This window comes from Plasmopara halstedii, assembly GCF_900000015.1.
Source record: "Plasmopara halstedii genome assembly, contig: Scaffold_816, whole genome shotgun sequence".
Classification (NCBI taxonomy): Eukaryota; Oomycota; class Peronosporomycetes; order Peronosporales; family Peronosporaceae; genus Plasmopara; species Plasmopara halstedii.
Genome location: NW_020187732.1, coordinates 1,029,877 through 1,053,041, shown reverse-complemented (window position 1 = coordinate 1,053,041; position 23,165 = coordinate 1,029,877). Strand labels below are relative to the sequence as shown.

The 23,165-nt window shown below is 44.2% G+C and overlaps 10 protein-coding genes across 10 annotated transcripts; 5 read left to right on the top strand and 5 right to left on the bottom strand.

Annotated features, from left to right (window-relative positions):
* Positions 1 to 3,610: 3,610 nt before the first annotated feature.
* On the top strand, positions 3,611 to 4,496 carry PHALS_14750 (uncharacterized protein). The gene has a single exon (XM_036407585.1). The coding sequence runs from the start codon at positions 3,939 to 3,941 to the stop codon at positions 4,155 to 4,157; it is 219 nt and encodes a 72-aa protein (XP_036263274.1). The 5' UTR covers positions 3,611 to 3,938; the 3' UTR covers positions 4,158 to 4,496.
* On the bottom strand, positions 4,497 to 6,124 carry PHALS_14167 (Predicted spermine/spermidine synthase; the record flags this gene model as incomplete). Its single annotated transcript, XM_024729920.1, has 3 exons — positions 4,497 to 5,492; positions 5,556 to 5,731; positions 5,797 to 6,124. The coding sequence occupies 3 exons, from the start codon at positions 6,122 to 6,124 to the stop codon at positions 4,497 to 4,499; spliced, it is 1,500 nt and encodes a 499-aa protein (XP_024580249.1).
* A 127-nt stretch (positions 6,125 to 6,251) lies between these two features.
* On the top strand, positions 6,252 to 8,746 carry PHALS_14166 (threonine-trna ligase; the record flags this gene model as incomplete). The annotated part of the gene is made up of 3 exons (XM_024729919.1): positions 6,252 to 6,622; positions 6,694 to 7,085; positions 7,353 to 8,746. 3 exons carry the CDS (start codon positions 6,252 to 6,254, stop codon positions 8,744 to 8,746), a joined length of 2,157 nt encoding a protein of 718 aa, XP_024580248.1.
* A 65-nt stretch (positions 8,747 to 8,811) lies between these two features.
* On the bottom strand, positions 8,812 to 10,122 carry PHALS_14165 (Kelch repeat-containing proteins; the record flags this gene model as incomplete). The annotated part of the gene is made up of 1 exon (XM_024729918.1): positions 8,812 to 10,122. The coding sequence occupies one exon, from the start codon at positions 10,120 to 10,122 to the stop codon at positions 8,812 to 8,814; it is 1,311 nt and encodes a 436-aa protein (XP_024580247.1).
* Positions 10,123 to 11,421: 1,299 nt separating this feature from the next.
* On the top strand, positions 11,422 to 11,952 carry PHALS_14164 (Glutathione S-transferase; the record flags this gene model as incomplete). The annotated part of the gene is made up of 1 exon (XM_024729917.1): positions 11,422 to 11,952. One exon carries the CDS (start codon positions 11,422 to 11,424, stop codon positions 11,950 to 11,952), a length of 531 nt encoding a protein of 176 aa, XP_024580246.1.
* Positions 11,953 to 12,032: 80 nt separating this feature from the next.
* Positions 12,033 to 12,887, bottom strand: PHALS_14163 (31 kda chloroplastic; the record flags this gene model as incomplete). Its single annotated transcript, XM_024729916.1, has 1 exon — positions 12,033 to 12,887. The coding sequence occupies one exon, from the start codon at positions 12,885 to 12,887 to the stop codon at positions 12,033 to 12,035; it is 855 nt and encodes a 284-aa protein (XP_024580245.1).
* A 232-nt stretch (positions 12,888 to 13,119) lies between these two features.
* On the top strand, positions 13,120 to 14,900 carry PHALS_14162 (Ubiquitin domain; the record flags this gene model as incomplete). Its single annotated transcript, XM_024729915.1, has 8 exons — positions 13,120 to 13,189; positions 13,294 to 13,425; positions 13,491 to 13,834; positions 13,908 to 14,159; positions 14,222 to 14,473; positions 14,537 to 14,650; positions 14,716 to 14,748; positions 14,814 to 14,900. 8 exons carry the CDS (start codon positions 13,120 to 13,122, stop codon positions 14,898 to 14,900), a joined length of 1,284 nt encoding a protein of 427 aa, XP_024580244.1.
* A 1,164-nt stretch (positions 14,901 to 16,064) lies between these two features.
* On the bottom strand, positions 16,065 to 18,151 carry PHALS_14161 (SMAD/FHA domain; the record flags this gene model as incomplete). The annotated part of the gene is made up of 7 exons (XM_024729912.1): positions 16,065 to 16,596; positions 16,674 to 16,753; positions 16,827 to 17,538; positions 17,595 to 17,628; positions 17,693 to 17,793; positions 17,855 to 17,922; positions 17,981 to 18,151. The coding sequence occupies 7 exons, from the start codon at positions 18,149 to 18,151 to the stop codon at positions 16,065 to 16,067; spliced, it is 1,698 nt and encodes a 565-aa protein (XP_024580243.1).
* A 1,022-nt stretch (positions 18,152 to 19,173) lies between these two features.
* PHALS_14160 (uncharacterized protein) lies at positions 19,174 to 19,406 on the top strand (the record flags this gene model as incomplete). The annotated part of the gene is made up of 2 exons (XM_024729911.1): positions 19,174 to 19,293; positions 19,359 to 19,406. The coding sequence occupies 2 exons, from the start codon at positions 19,174 to 19,176 to the stop codon at positions 19,404 to 19,406; spliced, it is 168 nt and encodes a 55-aa protein (XP_024580242.1).
* Positions 19,407 to 21,861: 2,455 nt separating this feature from the next.
* PHALS_14159 (uncharacterized protein) lies at positions 21,862 to 22,217 on the bottom strand (the record flags this gene model as incomplete). Its single annotated transcript, XM_024729910.1, has 2 exons — positions 21,862 to 22,060; positions 22,177 to 22,217. The coding sequence occupies 2 exons, from the start codon at positions 22,215 to 22,217 to the stop codon at positions 21,862 to 21,864; spliced, it is 240 nt and encodes a 79-aa protein (XP_024580241.1).
* Between the last annotated feature and the right edge of the window lie 948 nt (positions 22,218 to 23,165).

The window sequence follows — 23,165 nt, the reverse complement described above, 5'->3', positions numbered from 1 at the left end:
CGTTGAACAAGGTGTGCTCGACCGTATTGTCCACCGGTCCATCCTTTCCAGGAAAAGGTTTATGCATAAAAATACTGTATTTTGGCTTGTTATTTATAATCATGTATACGTCACTTTCCATGAGCCAGTTTAATCCAGAAAGCGGCGCCGAGTATAGTAGTTTACTTACTTTCGCCAATGTTGTCTTGTGCATTGCACGAAAAACGAATCTATGACTTCATACTTTATTTGTTGTACCATTGTAATTGCACGCAGTACTTGGTTCCACAAATTATGTCAACTTCATGATGCACTCTTCAATATAGGGTACAACAGGCGCGATGAGTCTCCTGCCACCGCATCGTGATATTTTATTATCAAAGAATTTGATGGACCCTTCCAGATAGCCGTCACAATCCTCACACTCAGTGCTCGGCAAAAGTTAAATAAAACTTTATCCGTGAGTTATGATGAGCTCGGCTTCTCTTCTCATCCCAGCAGTGATACTTTACTGTCTTTTATTCCCTTGCAATCACCCTGTGAGATGTCGATGGTACTGAGGGAAGTATTTTATCTTCTGGGACTACCCAAGGCATACCATTCAGCTTTTAATTTCGCAACCTCGTAACATTTCATTGTTTCACACAGCGGGCACGTCACATAGTAATACTATCTCAGCGAAACATTAACAAACCCGTAACTTTCACTGCTCCACACAACGGACGCGTCGCATAGTAATACTATCTCAGAAAACATAAACATCAGATAAAGTACGAACATCCTTGATTGAACTGGGGCCTGTCGCGACATACAGTCTGCTTTCTCACTTTGAAGACCATGACAACAACCTTTCTTATTTGTCTCCATTGGATCTGAAACATGATGTCTCGAAGCATATACTAAAATCTTGCGTACTTAAACATTACATACCTGGAACTATTGTATTTCATGACGATTGTACAAAATTTACACTACACTTGCTGAATTTGCTATTTTTCATAAGCACCAATTAGGCTTTTAAACCATGTGCCCTAGGTACACGTGGACTGCTAGCCACACGTCAAAAAGAAAGACGTATCATTATGACGAAGAGCAAGACGTATTTTCTGTCTAGATATATGTTTCTGATGTGTGTACATTTAAAGTAGCATTCTGAACTTACAGTGCTGGTTATCTTTAATGCTCTCGGTTCCATGTTTGAGTAATGCGTTTGGACCTAACCACTGTCTGTTTGAATTCGTGGACTCGAACAGTGAAAGATTTTTTTATGCAAAGTACACGGCGACAGAGTGGAACAGGAGACCCCAGCTTACAGCTGCAACCGAATGCGTCACATGACATTCTTTTAGAGAACCACGACATACCACTCTCATTGCAGTCTCACCAGACAAACACTACGGGGTCGCAATGTACGAGCACTAATTTCGTGTTATCCTATAAAATTGCGGACTACTACCGCTGGTGCCTTCTGAGATCTCAGGTCATGTCGAGCAATTTCATATTCTGTACCAAAGCTGCAGCAGCATGCATGTGACAAGAGCAATACTGGCTTCTAGCATAGGTGCTAAGTTGAATCACAATGGCTGCATTTGACAAGAAAAGCGTGGCACATAACGTTTATGGATTCCAGTCAATCCATGGATCTTGGCGTTTAGCTATGACATACCTGTTGGTAGGATTCAGAAATAAGAAGAGCCAATGTTTATACACTTTAAAGCCCTAAGCCGCCTGTAAAGGCTAAAAAAATCTGTGACTGGCTCTCATGCAGAGAAGGCCAAATGTCATCTTGAGGAAATTTCCAAACCAAGTAGGCCCAAGGCGGTTTTTAAAAACTATTTACTTCGTGAAGGTCAAAGAGCATGATAACTGTTCTTGATTCCAAAATGGCTATCTTTGAGCGAGGTGGGACTCACAGTCTAAGTTCGTTAGCTGTTCAACTCTGCCGTTTAAATCAGCATTTAGGCTTTGTCAAGCCGTTGAAGTTATCGTTAATCAAAGGCGTCGTGTAATTACGTACGTCAAGTGGCTACCAAAAACAATAGACAATTTCCGGAAGCGCTGGGGATTCTAATTACGTATTCGATATCCGCATGATTTAAGCCTTTAAAATTTCTCAACCGAGACAAGGGGGATACGCCGCGCATTGTGTTTAATAAAAACAATTGCAGCACCTGCAACCTCTATGGTGCTGCCCAACAACCGAAGAGAACTTGCTCCCTCCTAAGCTTGGCTGGGATCCATCGTCTTCGTTTTGCTCATAGAGCCTCCACCAACTGCATATCAACAGGCACTTGAGGCATAAAAGCTGTCACCCGCAATTAATACGAATCTCTTCGCCTCCATGAAATAGTTAGGGTAAACGTAAAAGGTTTCTGTGCTCACCACACCTGCACGGAGATCCTCCATGAATATAGTGACTGACTTCGTTTTTCCAAAGAGATCTTCCGTCAAACGGGAAAAAAAGAGTTTACTGAACATAGTCCTCCAAATTTTGCCTCCATTGACGGGTGAACAAGGAATTCAAATGCACACGGTACGCCTGAATAGGCGGTACGAACACCTGCATTATCGGTTGCTTCGTTGCTTTCCAGGTCGAAAAAGCTATTTTGCAGAGCTATTGCAGTTCAAGCCCATTCATGTGCTCGGCCTCCCTGCGTGGAGATCTCGACCGCGTTACGCTGTTGTTCAGTCTGCACTATGGCTAAATTCACGGTCATCTTAACTGTTCTGTTATGACCAGAAAGATTTTTATCCCCATTTAGATATTAGATATTTAGAATAAGCGATGGAAGCCGATCGTGCATTCACCAGCGCTTGGTTGGGGCGATTTTGTAAGGGGTTTAACCAGCGCATTCCTATAGCTTGTGATACGGCTTCACAAATGCAATTTCGGATTCCACTTCTTTACAGTTAGTTGCCATATCATCTCGGGGTTAAGCAACTAGCGTGTCTGTTATCTGTTTAAGGACAGATGAATATACAGCCTATCCTCACAGAAAGCAAGGTTTTTTTAGACCTGGTTATGAACAGACGACAGGTGCTGTCAAACGCAATGAGGTTTCCGTACATCTTGCTCAGCGGGAGGTTTGACTCTACGGGCCTGCGCTCATAAACGTATGGGGATGGATCCGTATAATCCACCCAGAGGTGTCTTAAGCAACTCGCTTCCAAATACACTCTTCAATTTCGAGAGTGAGATTCAATGATGTTTGATTTCACTAATTCTATAATATATACAATCTTTGGAAATCAAGCCCTATGTTTTGCGTAACGTGAGGCTAGCTGCCCTCAGGGCTCTCAGTTGGGGTTCCAACAATCCTCGCCTACACAAAGTCACATCACCCTCAACTTTACCACTTCAAAACTTCGTTCAGCCTTTGAAGTCTCGCGGAAATGCCAACGACGTTAACCCCTGTCCGAGCCGATACATCAATTGTCTTTTCGCATCTTCTCACTTTTGTTGCAAGTCTTCGGATGCTCTTGACATGAAACCAGGAAAAGAATTGGTTCGTACCGTGACCCTGTCAAACCTGATCTACAGGTCGTGAGGAAGCAGCTGTTCTCTGAGCCAACTACAAGTGTATTACTATGTCTTGATAACTCTAAGATAAATTTCAGCGAAGTAAATTAATCCTCATTTGACATTACAGAATCTGTCATTGTGCTATATCTAGAAAAAATCTCGATACGCCAAGTTGCTCTGGTTAAGAACGTTTTTCGTTGCATTAGTCGATTATAATCGTTTGGAACCAAATCATGAGGTTTTTGGAGCCATCTGTGAAGATTAACTCCGGTCGGATGCCTTTTTCTCCCACCTAAAGCAGACTCAATATCACTAGGATACTTCTATAATCTGTGATCTTTGGTGTTTCTACCGGCCTTCAGTGTTCCTGGCATTATTTTGGCGTACGCGTAAGACTTGTGTCACGCCGATGTATTAAAAAGCGAAAATAATTGATATGATACTCGGAATCGATCAGTTTAGTGTCCATATTGTAGTTATGCCTCGGCAATTTCGTCGCTTTAAACCAGCCCTACTGACTAAATTTCTGCATCATTTGTTGCTAGTTCACGCTGTATTTTCTTCTGTTGATTTTAAACAAGTGCAGATAGATTGTCAATACAACAAAGAAACGGACCAAATTGACATCATTAGTGCATTCTGGTATGTGCGTTAAAAGCACGACGACATAAGATATCGTTTGACTTTGCCTTCAAGGCAACTTGCCTTCAAGGCTAACACTACTGAAATCATCAATCAACACCAATTTTGACACATGCTTAGCATGTTGTATGCATGACGATCTTTTAATTCGAGTCATGCACCACGACCCGAAAATAGAGTTGGCACCAATTCGCCTTGGCGATATTTCGGGTAGCACCAATTTAAAAAAAAATGCTGACCACTTCCCACCGCGCTTGCAAGAATAATTGTTGTCTTGCTTTGAAAAAATGTAAATTTACACCAGCGCATTCGCATGCTATAAGCTGTGATAAGAACCCGTGTCCATTTTTTTTCATTTTGTCAATGTTTTGGATTCAATTGCAGTCAGTTGATATTTTTTCAGCAATGATGGTGTTAAAGCATAACGTGTTTGGAATTCACTTCTCTGCACCGATCGAATATACTCGACCACATTCAAAACAGTATTGACATTGCTATCCTCATTGAAAAAAAAGAGCACTGTGTTTGTTGGCAGCGAAAGTCGCAACCCACGTGAAAAAACTAGCCCAATTTTAGCCTCTACATTACTCAGCGCCTCTTCTGTTTCAGTAATCACGTTAATCGCCATAACGCCCCCAGAAATAAGTAGACACTTCATTCTTTCTAAAAAGCTCACATCAAGCATACCAATCGATGGAGCCCACACACCATCACAGCTCTTACCAGCCTCAACATCAAACACTGCAATATCAAATGGAGCAGCCTTCGTATAATTTAAGACAAAATCCTCGCCGGTTGTCTCTTGAATCGAAAGCCGTGAATCGCTCTTTAAAGCTGAGTCAACTCCAAAAAAGCGCCGAGCTATTTCATTCACCGTTCTACACGGTTCAACAGTGACAAGCTGCATAATTTCCTTCGATGAGTGATGCTCTAGTAAAAATAGCGGCAGCGTGCACGCCCCGCCACCAAACACGATAACGCGGATCGATGACTGTATCTTTTCATTTGGCAACCACGCAAATGACAGGCATAGGGCTCTGTGGACATCTAGCGCCAACGAGCTTCGATCAAACTTTTCCTCAGAGTGTGATGGCATCTTGCTCAATGCCACTTCACTCTGTATTAAGTGCGGACGATTGTTATACACAAATTTGCGTGTAGGCTTGATTTCTTCTTCAAAGAAAGTATCTAGAACGGTGACTTCGTTGTCATGGTAGACAATTTGTCTTGAAAACTTGTTAAGTAGCTCGGCTTTGTACTCATTAATGAATTGAGGCTCCACTTCTCGCAAGTCACGCAACAGCTGCTGCAGTTCGTCGTACGTATAATTCTCACCTGAACGGTGAATCTAGAATAGGTTGATGATTAAAAGTCTATCATTAAACATTAGAATAGCATTAAATTTTCTTACGTCGTGCATAATAGTTTGTAATATCACGTCATCGAAGGTATACACTGGAATGTTATCCTGCACATCTTCTTGGTTCACATGAATTCCCTCGCACTGATTTGCCGCAAGCTGCCAATCATACTCCGAAACGAGATGCTCTGGCCACCACGGAAACGTTCGGCACTGGGTTGGCCTCACTGTGCGCAAGATAGGGATGAAATCAGTTAGTATTGCCTAGTAAAGAACAAACAATCGGCTACACCTTTGTAGACGGAACACTTCGATCCTTGTAAAAAGATACACTGGTTGTCATCGGATGTTTGCAATAAAATTGATTGCGTCACATTTTGCCCATTGTTGTTTTTATTCAGTTCAAGCGTATGCTTCCGCTTAAAGTCGTTTACGGTCAAGTTTTTAAAAGCTGCCAGCTCCTTAATCTCTCGATCATTCACGCGCACACGGCCACCCCGACCGGTGCAGCACTTGCCACATTCTGTGCAGCGAAATCGTAGCTTTACTTCCTTTCGACTCGTTGACCAGCTCTGAAATTTACGAACGTGTACTGTAAGGCGGTAACTTAATGGCGCCATTACTAATCTAATTGAATATATATATTCATATTTTCATGTTTGTGATGAGTTCGATGTATTTTATAGTGCGTTCCTCACCAATAAAAAAGTCAAGAAGAAGTATTGTGGTTTTTGCGCGTCAACGAACATGCTTTCACGAGTATTACGATATAAATTCCTGCGCCAGCCCGGCGCTGGACTAGCTACGGTTTCTTATCGAAAAGACCGTGTATCTCTTTGGATGCAGGAAGCGAAGCGACAGCAGGAAGCACAATTGTTGGTCACACAGGATGCATTAGAACGTGCAGAGCCGCTGGAGTTGGCTGTGCAATCTCCGGCGGGACAAACTTTTGTCTTTCGCGGCGTGACTGGCGTATCTACCAGCATTGATGTGCTTAAACATATGAAGGAATTAGATCTACCCAAATTCCAGGCATTGGCTTCAATGATGAAAGACACAGGTGAGGTACTGGACCTGCAAACGCCATTAGAACGCTCAGGGACATTACAATTACTTGAGTACGAATTGATTAATAATTTAGATGGTATGTCAAATTGATTTGAGTATAACTATGAATGTTTGAGGGCAGCTTTTCGAGCGACGAAGGCAAGAGCATTTTTTGGCACTCGTCAGCCCACGTACTGGGTCAGGCGCTAGAGAACAAGTTTGAAGATAAAATTCGACTTACGGATGGTCCGTCACTAAAAGAAGGAGGTTTCTTTTACGAAATGTTTCTACAGGACGGACTCACGGTATCTGAAGCGGACTTTGACGCGCTTCATCGTGGTGTTAAGAATATAGTAAAGGCCAGGCAGCCATTTGAACGGCTTCTGGTGACACGCAAATTTGCAGAACAATTGTTCGAATACTCCGAATTTAAAAGAGACATGATGCAAACGATTCCTGACGGAGAGGCTATCTCACTTTATCGTTGTGGTCCACTTATTGACCTCTGTCGTGGTCCTCACGTTCCTCATACTGGTAAGTAATTTGCATGTCCGCTGCGTGTTGGACTTTTACGAGAAGTAGAGGGCAAAGGGGGCTGTAGAATGTTAACTACTGCTCCCTTAAGCTTCTCATACTCAAATGCTCCTCTTCGTCAGTCCTAAAAAACACCTCTTGTCGATGGAACGACAACCCGCTCTCGCAATGAGTGACGGCGAGCTACACGTTGGCATACATTCAAATTGATCTGTATCTTGGAAAAGAGAATCACTTATGCGAATATTACTCTGCGTATATCTACAGGTATGCTATCATCCTTTGAAATCACGCGATGTGGCGCGTCGCATTGGAAAGGCAAGGAACTGCTGCAGCGCGTTTACGCAATCTCGTTTCCCAACAACGCACAGCTCGTGGAGTGGCGTACTTCACAAGAAGAAGCGAGAAAACGTGATCATCGTCTTATCGGCCATGCGCAGCAACTCTTTATGTTTCATCCACTCAGCCCTGGATCGTCTTTTTTCTTGCCTCATGGGACCCGAGTGTTTAATGCACTTGTTGACTTTATTCGTGGGGAGTATCGCCGTCGTGGATACAGCGAAGTTATTTCGCCATTGATTTTCAAAAAGGAATTGTGGGAGACGTCGGGTCATCTCAAGAATTATCACGATGATATGTTTATGGTCACGCAGGGAATTGCCACTGATTCTAAAACATGTCAAGGGCATGGCCGTGAATTTGAAGAGGAGACCGATCAATTTGGCATGAAACCTATGAATTGTCCAGGGCACTGTCTGATTTTTCGAGAGGCACAGACTTACTCATATCGCGATTTACCCGTGCGTCTAGCTGATTTTTCGGCACTTCACCGAAACGAGGCGTCTGGTGCTCTCACAGGACTCACGCGTGTTCGTCGCTTTCACCAAGACGATGCACATATTTTCTGTACGGCTGCTCAAGTCCAATCAGAGATTTTACAAGCTTTAGACTTTATTAAACACGTGTACGGCATTTTCGATTTCTCATTTAATCTACGCTTTTCAACTCGTCCTGACCATTACATGGGAGAGTTGGAGCTGTGGGATGACGCTGAAGATCAATTGCAAGTGGCTTTAGATAAATTTGGAGAACCTTGGAGCGTCAATGAAGGCGATGGTGCGTTCTACGGTCCCAAGATTGATGTCGTTGTGACGGATGCTTTAAACCGCCAACACCAGTGTGGCACGATCCAGCTGGACTTTCAACTACCGATCAACTTTGAGCTTAAATACGATGGTCCTGACGGAAAGCCACACACTCCGATTATCATACACCGTGCTGTGCTAGGATCAATTGAGAGAATGATGGCCATCCTCATCGAGCATACGGGTGGCAAGTGGCCATTGTGGCTTAGTCCTCGCCAAATTGCTGTGTTGCCCATCGCAGAGGCACACCATAATTATGCTAATGAGGTTGCGAGCAAACTGCAGAATGTATCCCATCGTGGTTTGTTTGTGGATGTCCGAGACGGCAGCAAGACATTGAACAAGCGAGTGCGTGAGGCACAAGTGTTGGGGTATAACTATATTCTCGTTGTAGGCGACAAGGAACAAAGCTCTAACAAGGTCAATATTCGCACCCGTGACAATAAGGTGCATGGTGCAAAGCCCCTAACGGACTTTATTGAAGACATTAAAGCTGCTATTGATCGTTTGGAGTAATTGACAGCTTGATAATTCCCTGCAATTAAATTTAGACACGCTGGAAACAAAGTCTGTTTATTGCATTAGCAATCGCTGATTGGTGTGGAAGCTAAATCAATGGACAGCTCGCCTACAACTAGTTGATCAAGCGCTCGATTGCCGTCCCAGCCGCCAAAGAGAAAGACGTGACGACCTACGATGTTCGACGTGTGGCCATAACGATTTGCTACCGCGACACCGTGCGCAGACACGCAATGCCACTCCATAGCCTGCAAATCCAACACGCGTGCATGCGAAGATGCACAGCGAAGGTCTTGTTCGTGTTGCATCTTGCGTTTGCGTCTATTTCGTTTTTCAGTGCGCTCATTAGCATCATTTTCGTTACTAAGAATTCGCTCTTTCCGCGCTGTTTCTCGAACAAGGTCACGGACTTGTTTGTCTCCAATAAATAGTGGTGTGCTATCCGTGCCGGACCATCCACCAAGTATCAATGCAATTTTAGCTTCACTGGTAGCTCCAGCAAGGTTCATTGATTGACCGAAAGAGCCAGGGGGATATTCGCCAACTAATCTAGGACGGCTCCAACACAAGTCTGCAACGTTTAAAATGTAAACATCTTTGTTGTATACTGGCAACGCGTTTGAAACCACTGTGTACCCTCCGTATAAGAGTAGAGAGGTAAGACCATCATCTACACCTGTCCATTGATTTAGATCTATCATTGACAGGTTGTGCCGAGGGGTGGGTGGCTGACCAGAGCATTTTGGTCGACGCCAAGTAAAAGATTTTGAATTGAAAGACCACATATCGTTCATACTCTTTTTGCCATCCCAACCGCCAAAAATGAACATCTTTTCTTTATCTACCGAGGCTACTGCATGCCCGTAGCGTCCAGCAGGGGAATCTGTGGTCCATTGCACCTGCATCCAGGCTAAGGCTTTTAGATCAAAGAAATATATATCCCGAAAAGCTTCACCTTCAACTCCACGGCCACCGAATATAAACATACGTTTATCCTCATTGAGAAGTATAGCAGAGTGACCATATCGTGGAGCTGGTAACTCAATAGACATATTTTTTTCACTATCTTCAATTGGCTGACGTGAACGAGACAGCTCCTTTGGCAAAAGCATCTCTTCCCAAGACGATGTCTTTAGATTCAAACGGTGCAAATCATTCAGATACACGAACCCTCCAGCACTGCCGTAATGATGCCCACCAAAAATTAAAAGATGCGCTTCTGTTATTACCGACGAGTGGCCACCCCGAGCGCTTGGTGGTTTGCCCGATAGCGTGGGCACAGACCATTGTAGACTCACACGACTTGCTTGGCTTGTCGAAGCACTGCTTTTTCGATTCGAGAACAAACCAACTTTTTCCTTGCATCCCTTCATTCCCAATCCAGAACTGTTGCCAGTTTCAGACGACCTCCCACAAAGGGACGTTGAAGGTATGTGCTTTTGTATCGTCGTTTTACATTTTAAGGCAATGACAACTAATACCATCCGCATGAAACATCCTGAAGAACATAGAGATGGCAGCGTGGAGTAGCCAGCACCGTCAAAATGTTTAGGGTGCGATAAAGTTTTCGTGGCTCAGGTACCTTACCATAAAAGTCACAGCATTTTTTATCGACAAAATATTCCTAGCCGCACGTGTCACTTCAGCCTGCTGCTCACGTGATCAGCAAAACAACTCGTTCACTTCCACCATGCGACCAAGTTCAACACTGACTTATCAGCACGATAAAGCAACCAAACTGCAAATTTGAGCAGTTTGCTCCTTTTCTTTAGCAGCAGTGGTTGTCACGAACTTCCACCGCAATTTGGTAGCCACTTTGTTTTTATATTCCTAAATGCAATTTCGTAATGTGCAGCCATGTTTGCTAGCCAATTGTCGTCACACAACGAATCATACAAATTGACAGCTTATTCAATTAAACATTGGTAGCTTGACTGAACCCAACTAGCGCATTTAATCCGAGATGGGAGGTGCACTCTGCAGCGTGAGTAATGACACCCTGTTATGACTTAATGAGGCAGCACACAACGCTTTTTTTTCTGATGTAGCAGTCAATAATGCAGCGTGACCATCGAAATGTATATTGATATTGTTTAGCCAACAGCCTGACCAGGCCTCACCGCTTGACATAGCACCCACGTACTCAGAATTTGATTTGGCAGAATAAATGTATTTTCGCTGACACGACACGTCGCCTTAATAAGAGACGTCACAATGAAGTAGCAAACCCAAGTCTCCATATTGCCAGGCAACTTATTGTCATTCTGTCACCGAGATGGCTACGACGTCTTCAAGGCACGCTATATTCTACTATTCCTCGCGATACATGGAAACAATAAGGGCGCGTCGATCTCAAACATTAGATCAGGAAGAATATTAGACTCAAGCGTGTCAACATACAAACAATATTCGTCATGTAGACATGTCGTGCACAAAAGAGCGTCTATGAGATCGCAAGTGGGCACCACCTGAGCCTAGAGCATTTCCAGCTGAGTACGTCAATATCACAATCTCGTTTTAAGTAAGGTCCGAATACGCCCACGGCCACAGCCACTCGATACAGGGAAACTTGATGAAAAAAAATATATTTGATTATTGTTGCTACCGGTATTTCAATTTCAGGGTACTAGAAAAACCTAAGATGGTATGCGAAAATCACCTGCAATCTCATCATGTCGATATCACTAGACCAGTCGGCAGACGCCGAATTCGTTCGGTTTATTGCACGCGTTTGCGGCGTAAATCTAGGTTCAGCTGGCTCTGGACGACTGCGTGTGCGCTTAAGTAAGACTATAGAGATTTATGAGCCCTCCACTATCTCCAAGTATCTCGCGCGTTTCGCTGATCGCGAGGATGAGCTTCTCGGTCAAACTCCGTTTGAGCGAGCTCAAGTGGCCATGTGGATTGCATTTGCACGAGGGATTCAACGCTGTTCGCCATCAAATGCGTCGACATTTTGGCAAATTCTGGAGGCTTTTTTGATTAAGAAAACATACCTGGCGGCCGACCGCTTGACGCTTGCGGATGCTTCGGTTTTTTATGCACTCCACGCGGCTGTAAGCAGTTACTCACCGACTCAGCGTGATCAGTTTGCCAATCTCGTGCGCTGGTTTGACCAGGTGCAGCACACGGCGGGCGTGCAGGGATTTCGCAACTTTGACGTCATAGATCTACCACCAAACCGCATCGCCTTCACGTCATGAATAAGTTCGTGTTGGAACAGGCTTTAACAGAATGCAACGTTGACATAATTCTATGTTTATGAAGATAATATGGAGCAAATCTACTTGTTCTTTCGCTTTTTGTTACCAGACTGGCGTAGCTGCTTCTCACTAATTTTCTTAGCCAGTGATTTCTTTGCCTCCTCGCCCTTGCTCCAATACTGACCATCTCGTTGTCGAAAACTCGACTTTGGTGCGCTTCCAGATGCGTCTAAGCTGATAATTACCATGCGGTCACCAATCTTCATGCCACTGCGTCGGGCGGCAGCCAGCGCTTCGTTCTCGCTTGAAAATTCGACGTATCCAAAGCCCTTAAGCTTCTTAGTGTGGTTCCAAATTGGCAAACGGACACTGGTGATAGTGCCACAAGATGCTAGTGCTTCACGAATGGTGCCTTCCTCAACCTCGTACGGAAGCTGCTTGATGTAGACGGTGCGACATCCCTTGATGACCTTTTTTGTGGCATTTTGGCTCTTTTCCGTTAAAGCCTGCTCCACAGCTCGCGGAGTTTCGGCTCGCCGAATGGATAAATAGCGCTTGAATAGGTACTTGCCGTCCAACTTCAGCGCCATCTCCAGCGAGGCCTCTTCGTCGAATACCACGTGGGCATAGCCACGAGGCTTGCCCGAGTCCTGATAGCGTGGCATACGCACCTCACGCACCGTACCACAGGACGAGAAGTATGTCACCAAGTCGCTTTCATTAGCTTCATATGGAATGCCTTCAACGTAGACCGTGGCCTCTGTCTTGCGTTTGATTTCCTCCTCTAGCCCCTCATTTTGCTCCTCTGTATTCTCCACCTTCTCATTCTGATGTTTTGAGCTCAAGTCATCTCGTTTTAGAAATATAGATCTCGCATCAAGTTTCTCTTCCTGATCAGTCTCTTCAGGCTCCGTCAGTGGAGCTGGACGAAACATTGCGGTTTCCACGTCATCATCCTCATCATCAGAGTCATCACTACTGCTGCTTTTAGCAGAATCAGTAGACAATGCTGATTCTTTAGAGTCTGAGGCCTTCTTCATGCCATTGTCACGGCTACGCTTCTTCGACGAAGACAGCGCCATTGAGTTATAATTTTTTCATCATGATTGGTTAGGCTGCATTTTCTATTTTAACAAATCAGAGAGTAGAGAGCTTCATTTCGCCACAATGAGCTCGGATGAAGACGAAGTGAAGCTCTACAGCGCATTGGAGCGCAACAAGAAGCGCCATATGATGGGTGTGATGCCTTTATTGTGAAGTCAATTACTCATCTTTTATCGTTTGACAACGTTCAAAGCCGAAGTGACGCTTTTGACGTGTGGTCTGCTATTCTTTGTGTAGTATCACTCTCGTCCTCGTCCGATGACGAAAACGACGGTGAAAATCACGAGGAATATTCGATACAAGAGACGCAAATGAAGAGGCGAAAAAATAGCTTTTTGCCGACAGAAAGTGAAAATAATCTTGCTGCAGGTGATGTTAAATGGCAAAGGGTGTTGTATGCAGTCTAAATCGAGCAGCACCGCATGTTACAATAGGGAGAAAAACGCTGGACGACAGCGATGACGACGAGAATGACTTGTACACACCAATGGAACGTGAGGCAGAACGTTTGAGAAAAGAGAGGCTCGAAAAAGAGATTCGTCAAAAACTGGAAAAGGACAAACTGCTTAATCAAACACGGTCCATCTTGAAAAAAGTTTCGACTACAAAGAGACAGGCCGTAAACAATACGGAAGTCATTTCGCTGGACTCTGATTCCAGTGATGAGCATAGCGAGTCCGTGGCACACCCATCGCAGCCAATTATGGACAAAGGACCGCGGATTACTCTGCATGTTCGTTCGAATGGTGGATCTATCGATGACATTTGTATTTACAAGGTGAGCAAGTCGGCCAAAAGCTTTTGACCGTTGAAAGGAAGTCAAGAGCTGAATGTGTTCACGTATAATATAGGAAGAGACCTTCGACCAGCTTTGCACAAGGTTCTGCGATTTGCATGGATTACCGCGATCAGCTGTTAAGATGTCGCTTGATGGCGAGGTTTTACAGCTTTCCAAAACCCCTGCTAGCGAAGACTTGGATACAGGCGACATTATTGAAGCTAAAGTCGACTTTACGCAGCAGAATGAAGCCAAAAAGAAGAAGTATCTGCGTTTACGACTAATAAAATCTGGCAAGCGATCCGAAGTATTTAAAATTGACTCGGTATGTTTATAAGTTGGCATCATGGTGTGTGATGCGTGAAGGTTCTTTATGTGCTGATCTAGACTTCAACGGTCGCCAAACTTCATGGAAGTTACTGCCAGCGGCATGACATTGTTAATCCAGACAATGTAATTTTAAGTATACATGACCAAGAGCTTCGCTTGAACGAAACTTTGAAGTATTACGGTTTGATTGACAATGATGAAATCTTGGTAAGCTTCAAGAATCTTGCGGCTTCAATGCCACAGCCTCAGCCCATTCAATTACAGCTTCGATTTGCAAATGGCGATCTCGAGACCCATTATATCAATCTGGTACGTTGGTCTTCTTTGCCTGCTGTATAAATATGGGGCTTCATGAAAACCGCATATTTACAGACATCCAAGATCCAAAATTTGCTCGCGAAGATCGCAAACAAGCATAAGTGCAGAGTATCCAGTTTATTGCTCCTTATTGATGGTGAGAAAATGTCAGCATCGCAAACATTTAAGGTCTGTAGCATTCAGAACTTAATTAAATATTGTTGTACACTCATGCACAGCATCATACTCTTCAGGATTACGGTATAGAAGGTGGGGAGATAATCGAGGTCAAGATGGTATCATAAAAATGTCTTATAAACTTTCTTCGCTGAAATCTGCTCTTTATACTCAGAACATGTCGGTCAATTATTTACTAATGCCATCATACTTGGCTCCTATTCTTGGCTTTCGACATCAGCATTACAAGCAAAAGTGTTAAAATATGCGCACTCAGCAGCCCTCCGTACCAAAACGGAGCCCACGGTGTATCTAAGTCAAGAAATGGATAAGGCCAAAATCCTCTTGCCACCGTTCCATGCACAATCCACGCAAAGACGGCGTATACCGACGGCCAGCCCATTATCAGTGGTAAAGCATCTCTGGACACATAATGTCTCGTGGCAAAAAAGTCAATCTGCAATAAAAGCACATTGATTCCATGTTGGCAATAGCTCACTCCATTCAGAATCATTTCGGGGTGTCCAATCTTAACAGCGTACGGATATAACACGACCCAAACCACGACACAGATGAGAAGCGACACAGATAAACAAATGTCCAGCAACAGTTCGAGATCAATCCAATGAAAGCCACTAGCTCTCATAATCCTTTTTCGTCGAGTAAAGGGGCTTCCTGTTCCATCCTCGCTTTCATCCACTAAAGCCGTGTAAATCGCTGTTCTCTCACCTATTTGACGCTGTAGCTGCCGCTTGGTACGCCACGTGGCCCCGGTAAAGTATACGCCCTGCAGTATGAAATTCCACGATGTGTAAAAGGCCAAACAGTGGCCTCTGGAACGATACAGATCCCAAAGCTGAACCAGCATGTAGAAAATCGCACATCCCGCACGAAAAGACATTAAAGCTCGCAGCGACCAGCAACTGCGTGGTTGCAACAATGCTGCAGGCTCGCTAGAGAGTGGAAGAGAATCTAAGCGTCCAGATCGGCGCATTGCCAGCCAGAATGACATGCAAAGCGTCGCCACCAGCTCTGCCGCCACCACCAACGTCTCCCATTCCTCGCGGCTTACTGTCATCGTATTGTGAAAGAATCGGTAGTAGCTGGACCTGAGCTTCAACTTGTACCATTCCAGCAAATGTACTCAAATTAATGCAGTAATAAATGCAAAAAATGTGCTTATTCAAAACCCTAATTTGCTGACTATGTATAATTTGTGTGATTTCAGAGGTAATATTAATCATTATCGAACTATTTACATAAATTCAAGGTCTTTTGTGATAATAGCTACAATTTAAATTAAAAGTTTTTTAAATCATAAGTTGGCTGTCAATATTTCTATTAGATTTATAGCTACTTTCCTCATGATTGCGCGTCTGCGACTATTGAAATAGATATCACATTATCTACACTTTTATCAATCGTTTCAATCTCTGCCTGTCGCCTCTTCATCTTCATTTTCATCTTGTACCCCCTTCCTTTCCTCTGCTCGCTTGGCTCCACGTGCGCGGTAAAGATCTGGTTGGGACAAGATCGCAGGTTTAATTGTATTGTTACCAGTGTCTGCTGTCGTACTGTGTGCACCAAAAATGGTAAACAGTGGTGGGCGTCCTAACGATGTCTCACCGCTCTTCGTCTCTGTCTCAGAAACATCAATTGTCAGCGGGGGATCAGTCGGAGAAGTTACTGAATGCTCATTCGATGCCTCCGATAGCTGAGAACTACGGTGGTCAGAGTGTCGCTGGTCAATCGAATCTTGCGATTGGCTTGATCCTGACAGGCTGGAAGGAAGTTTTGTGATGCTTTCCGACATTTTCATCTCTTCTTGTAACCGCTCATTGACTTGAAGGTACATTTGTCGTATCATCCGACCTGTCTCTTCCTGTGATATACAGAGTTGACGGCCTACATGAGCCTTTCGTTCAAGCTCCACTAGCTGCTTCCTCGAAGGCGGAGTCCTACGTACACATATAACAAGCAGATTTGATGTAAGTGTCAGGTGCATGAAGTATCCTATTTCACAATAATGACTTGCAATTGCGGTCGATCTTGATGCTGCAAATGGAAAGCCTGATCCTCTTGCTCGGTCTTAAGTTGATGCTTAAGCTCTTGGATCTAGTAACGACGTGACCGGGTTTAGCATAGTATTCACAAATTCAGACATACTTTGACATCAAGGCATAATTACATTTGCCTCTAACTCGAATATTGTTCGTATTTGATGGGGCATCTTTGGATCATTAACGACATAATCGAGAGCTTTCTTCAAAGTGCTGCATTCTTGCTGTAACAAATCTTCCTTCTTCTTGGCTTGTTCTTTAATTCTCGCCAAATCTACTGCAGCTTGACCCTTTAACCTTTCGACCTCTTCCTCATGGAGCTCTTTAAGAGCTGCAATATCTTCCTCGCGAGCTTTCTTAAGTGCCTCGTTCTCTTTCCGCAACGCTTCCAGCTCATTTTGTGCATTACGTAATTGCTTAATCAATGTGACGGCATTTTCAGTAATGACGTCTTTAAGCTCGTCATTTTGCTTTTGAAGCTTTGCAAGTTTACTCTCGGATGCCGGTTCTTCAGAGCGTCGCCGTCTCTTACCAGCTGATTTTTTTGTCGGAGAGTGCGTTTCTTTAGTCGTTAAACGTGATTGTTGCGTGGCTGAAGTGACAATGTGCCCATTATCCGGTTCCTTAACCGGCTCGTCTTGATTCGATTGTTGGTAGATACTTACTTGCCGTTGCTTCTTTGCTGGTCTAGGACGCAAAGGCGTTGGTACCACCTTAGTAGGACTCTGCGTACACTGTAGCTCCTCATGAAAGCGCTTACGCGTGCGGCTAGCTACTGACATTTCGTCAGCACTCATTCGTGCATGAAGTGCCTCATTCTCTTTTGTCAGTCCATCGGGTCTGTGTTTATAAATGTTAGTAAGTGATTGCGATAGTTTTTCATCAGCAGTACGTACAGAAGTTCAAATTTATACGCGAGCTCTGACACATCTGACCGCAATATTACGCATATCAAACCCTTACTTTTCTGACAAATAAACAATTCACCACATACCTTTAGATTCAGGAGGTGTAAAGTGAATCACGTAACCATTCCTCAACGTCGCCTTTTTGTAATGCCCCACTTTTCGAAGGTTTACCCATACACCGTAGCGGCTGCATAGCACATTCAATTGTAAAACGAATCAATCTACTGATCCTCTCATCATGCGATCACCTTAGATCCTCAATTTCAACGAGAGCTTCTCCCATATCATTTTTTCCTAGCAGACGGATGATGCAGTGCTGCAATCAACACGAGGCTTAGATGGCTTTGAGTGAGTACATGGGCGAGTCGACTCACGATGCCACTGATGAATTGTTTGGGGATATGAATGTCACTGCGATTGGCGACGCGTCCAACGCAATGTTTCGAGCGAGACAAATCATAATTTTCAGGCAGAGGTTCCTTCTGTGATTTGGTCAGCAGCACAAGCCGTCCCCAGGGAAGCAGCTTTGGCACCAGCGAGGCCATTTTTATAAAAATGGATACCAAAATTTTGATTAGGGAAAGTAGAGAATTTTCTTTATTTAAGCATGAATGATTGGCAAGAAGTTTAAATCGGTTTATCTGAGCGCATCAACTCTACTTCTCATTATCTCAACGTCTGCGCGTGTATTTGTACCTCGTAATGAGGACTACCAAACCAAAGTCTCTATGAGGCACACTATGCTTATCTAGAAGAAAATTTTGCTAGACAGATGTTTGAGCGATGAAAGGGGCCGCAATTCCACCGCTCAATAAAAACGCTCAGCGAGAATTGAGTGCATTTACGAATCAAAATCAAATGGCTTCAACACACACTGTTCGCTATCGAATTTTTAACGCGTCGTGCCTTGATTTTGACATGGATCAAGGATTTTGCAGTGACCGTCAATGACCTTTACCGAGCAGCAGTCTGGCGTCAAAGACGCTCTCTTTGTATGATCAGAAGGAGTTGCTGTAGCTACTATGCCGACTTTCTACGTCAGAACGGCTAATGACCAGTGGCAAAATTCACAAGCTGACAATAGCTCAAAGCATTCAATATTCTGGCTTAAGCTTTGATAGGCCTAACAAAGGACATGAGCATGATTTGGCGCACCTTGAAGGACTAATTGATACTATATATAGTATCAATTTCCGTGATATACAACGACTCCCTTTCACTGCAGTAATTGGATGCTTCGGGAGTGGCTGGTCATGCCCCGTGATTTTTCTGACGCACCCTCGAAATTTGATCTCCAGGTCGAACAGCTGTTCAGGCAACATCGTGCCAACGCACATACCTGTTTTGACGACAGATATGTCAAATGCCTTGTAAATCTTGGCAATCAAACGTGTTAGAGATTAGCGAACAGCATAAGTTGTTTGTAAAGATAGGTAAATGTGTGAAAATGTGTTTTTGGAACCAACAAAATCTATTTTGTTAAACACTCTTTTGAAAGCAAGAGTCCTGTGAATATCACGACCATTGTACATTGGCTAGTGGCAGCACCACCACAGAATCTGAGGGGATGGCTTGGCTAAGGTTATACTTTCACAACTATTGTGCATTTAACGCTTACTTGGCAAGGCTCTATACCAATTTTCTTGGAAAAGATGCCCAATGGTGTCAAAATGTAGCTGAAGGAGCGGTATCGAATTTGTGAAAAAAGCCTCGTGTGTGCCCAAATTCTGGCCCTCTGATTTCATTAATTAGTTATTTGAGATCTTTGGCCTCTGCCACATTCTAAGTAGTAGTGAATAAGACATAAACGTGGCATGTCACCTGAAACAGCATTTTGTTCATGACGAGGAGCTCCTTGTCATTAAGTTCCTTTTGCCAAGTTCAAGGTACACATGGTTTGATTGAGTTCTGATGTGACCAAAATAGATCATGAGCTATTAAACCCGGCGACACCGTCAACCGCACCGATTGCAGGGGGTCAATATAAGTCGGGTCGGCTTAAGTGGTGGCGAATGCGCATTTGCGACCTACCGCCTGTGAGTCGTCGCTTGTCACTACGGTAGAGCCGCGCAATGCTAAATCAATACGTACAGCATACTAGTCAGATGCTACATGTGCGTGTGTGGCACTGTTAAGATTACTAAAAAGCAAGATATTCTGACGCTGGAATATCCCGTGTCCAAAGTGTTTGTTTCAGCAATTTTTATCACAAGGCTTGCTGTATAACATGAAACCACCCGATACATAACATGCGGTGCTATCCCTTACGAGGGCCCAAGTGCAAAATAGTATAGGGGGCAGACGATATCTCATTGGGAAATGTATTGGTAGAGAAAATATGCAATGAAGTGGCGGCTCGTAATTGCTATGTGTGCACAAGTGAAACGTGTCAACAAGAAATCCCCTCCCCGTATACATCACCTTCATTAACTAGCCTACCGGTTCCGGCAGCAATGTATAAATAGTAGCTATGTACTGGATCTTTTCACATAATACTGGCATTGTGGTCTTAGTGGGCGTCTGATCAAGATGTATCACCTCGCTGAGCTGAGCTGTTCTTCGACAAAATTTCATACCAGCAAGGCTAATCAGTGGCCATTGTCTCGCATCAAGCTTCAAATTTAATAGCAAAAAAAATGTGCTTCATACTAGGTTATTGTTTTAATCCGCAGACCATCTCTGGATACATGGTTCTACAAGATGCGTTGAATGCGTGGAGGGTAGATTTCGAAAACACTGTCCAGAGCGAACCGGATGCTGGAACGGAACCAACCTCCGCATCAGAGTGGCGCTATATCGCGTAATAACGCCTCTACAAGATCTTATTCTTCCTTGACAAAAAATAGGTCTAGTTATCGCGTCCTCCGTGCCACCGCCACGAAGTGATTTGGTTTCAGTGGAGATAGATTGATGATACGGTGTGTTTCTCTGATGTTATCCTTAAATCAACCCTAGATCTCGAGACTATTAGATGGCTTGCGCTGAGTACGCGACGCGATGGCTGGACATCAGAATTATGGTACTGAAGTAACTTGCATATGCTGCAAGCAGACAGAATGCGCACGGGTAAAGGCTTTATCGAGTGTCTGCAAGTTTAGTGTTTGAAGTCTATAAGAAAAAGCTACTCCTTACAATTTATGTCTCATGACGGTAGCCAATATGATATTAAGTTACATTCATAACAGAGCAGCAAACACATCACGTGTTCTTACACTCGCTTTCATGGGCTACTCAAATGTCAAATTCTTTTTTGAAGACGACCATTGTCTCAGCCATCCTCAGTTGCTCAGCTTCCTTCTCTAGTGCGGCGACCCGAATCTAAATCGCTAAAGAGACCTAAGCAATCGGTCATATTGCTTAGCTTCTAGGCGTTACCGAAAAACTGACTTACGGATGTTTCGACTACGCCCCGAGACTGTCCGTTATATATTCGATATGCCGTCAAAACTGAAAAGATCCTCGAGAGCCAACCATGGAAAGTTGTCATCCGCCGGCTTTGTGGTGGTTATATGTCGACCAAAGTTACGAATTAAAATCCAAAATCTGTTTTTGATTGGATTATGATGACGACTCGCGATAACCAGCCGGCTAGTTACCTGCAGCTGCGGCTGGAGGGCTTATTCGTCAGATCGATTCATGAAACGCTAGAGCACATTTCATCAAATAGTCGCTGGAAGCGGATGAGAAAAACTAATTCAGTTTACGCCACGAATGCTTAAAATGGCAATTCCTCGTGTCCACTTTCTATGCTTGCTAGCGGTTAAGAGTCAATCGTTATAGTCTCCTTCGCAATTATTTTTGCCACTGAGCAGCTTTCAGGTTGTACATCAATCATATATATACTTAGTGGCATGATCGCAATATTTTTCTCGTGAGAATACTTCATGGAACGTCAAACATATCTCCGTAAAAGCGGAATGCAAGTGAGATCGATAGCCGTTATCGAAATTCTTTTTGGAGCGCCTCATAATGTCAAATTTTGGGCTAGACCGAGTCCGTATTCTAAAAATCAATATTACTTTTCAGCAGCGCATTATTCAAAATCAATATTACTTTTCAGCAGCGCATTATTAATATCAGCATAAGGCAACGTTTGTCGAGCCTCGACTAACAAGACCATATCATTGGGTCTGCTATCCTCGTATACAAACGACAACACCTATCGGGGATGTCAGGCTTCATACGTCAGTCGAAGCAAGCGCATACATAAAAAGGTTAGGGGTGGCTTCGCAAGACCTCACAACCCATTGTGAGTCTAAAAAACCACGTACCGCGTTTGATCAGACCGCGATTCCCGGGCCAGGTACTTTGTCTTCAATCTTAAAGAAGCTGAACTGCTCTTTGTCATAACAGGTACTAAAACCCATGGCTCTACAGCCTCACCACCTTGTAGAGATGCCATTAACATCTTCATATCGTTGGCCTCAGCAGGAAGTCCTGGTAGCTGGACAGTTCTGTGTCCTTACAGAGGCAAAATCCCACGGCTCTTCAGCCTTATCACTTTGTAGAGAAGCAAAAAACTTTCGTCATCCGTCAATCTGGGCAATTTTCATCAGAGAAGTCTAGGTACCTCTTAACGCGATCAATGGAAAACGCTGAATGGGTCGCCATTGACTTTGGTAAGGCGAAACCAAAGGCGAAGTCAAGTCTGAGATGGTGTAAGGAAGCAGGGGCTTATTTGGTACTCCCGACCAAACTATTCTTACTCAAAGATTATTCTCAATAAGAATATCGTGATGGTGTGACACCCATCGTCACTCCTCGACAAGTCAAAAAGGGCTTCGCAAGCATTGCGAAACCTGCACAGTTCTCTCTCAGGTAAGTGACAAATTTCAATCGCTCATGCAGGATCTTTTGGACGGGGAGATATCACGCCAACTATTTAAGCAACTGCTCGAATTGGGTCTCTTGCCTCCTATTAGAAGCTCTAATTTGCGCGACCGGTCCTAAGTAGCAACATAGTACGAGATTCTCTATCCCATTCTAAAAGCTGGAATTCAAGTGCGATATCAATCCGTTGGGATTTCTTGAGGGGTACCAAGAAGCAAGCTCAAAGAGCTTTATGTTCGTCAAGCTCAGATTAAGTAGTGGCCGGGGGCCCAACCACGTTGACGCGCAAGGATTGAATGATCGCATCCTTCGCTTCTGTAGCAGGATCCGCCGAGTGGAAGCCGTAAAGGGCCAGCCGTGGATGCGCGTGCATGGAAGCCACCCCACGGACAGCATCCAGCTGCTTCCTCCATGCTTCGTCGAGGCCATTTATAGTGACACTACCTCCCCGGAAGTCGAGAGTTCGGGAATCGAACGCGGCATCTGAAAGGTTCAAGCACGGCCCACGACGAACCGCTAGGGCACCTTGTCCTCCTCTTCTTCCCATCCTGGGAAAGGAGTATCCGACTCAAAGTCGACTTTCTTCAAATCCTCGACGATTTTTATCCATTGCCCGTGGCGGGCGCGATGCGGTCGGGAGTAGACATCGGTCTATGTTTCCTGTCGCTGAAAACGCGCCGCGCGGTACCCGGTTTCTGAAAGCTTGGGCTGCGCTTCTCTTGAAGCCAC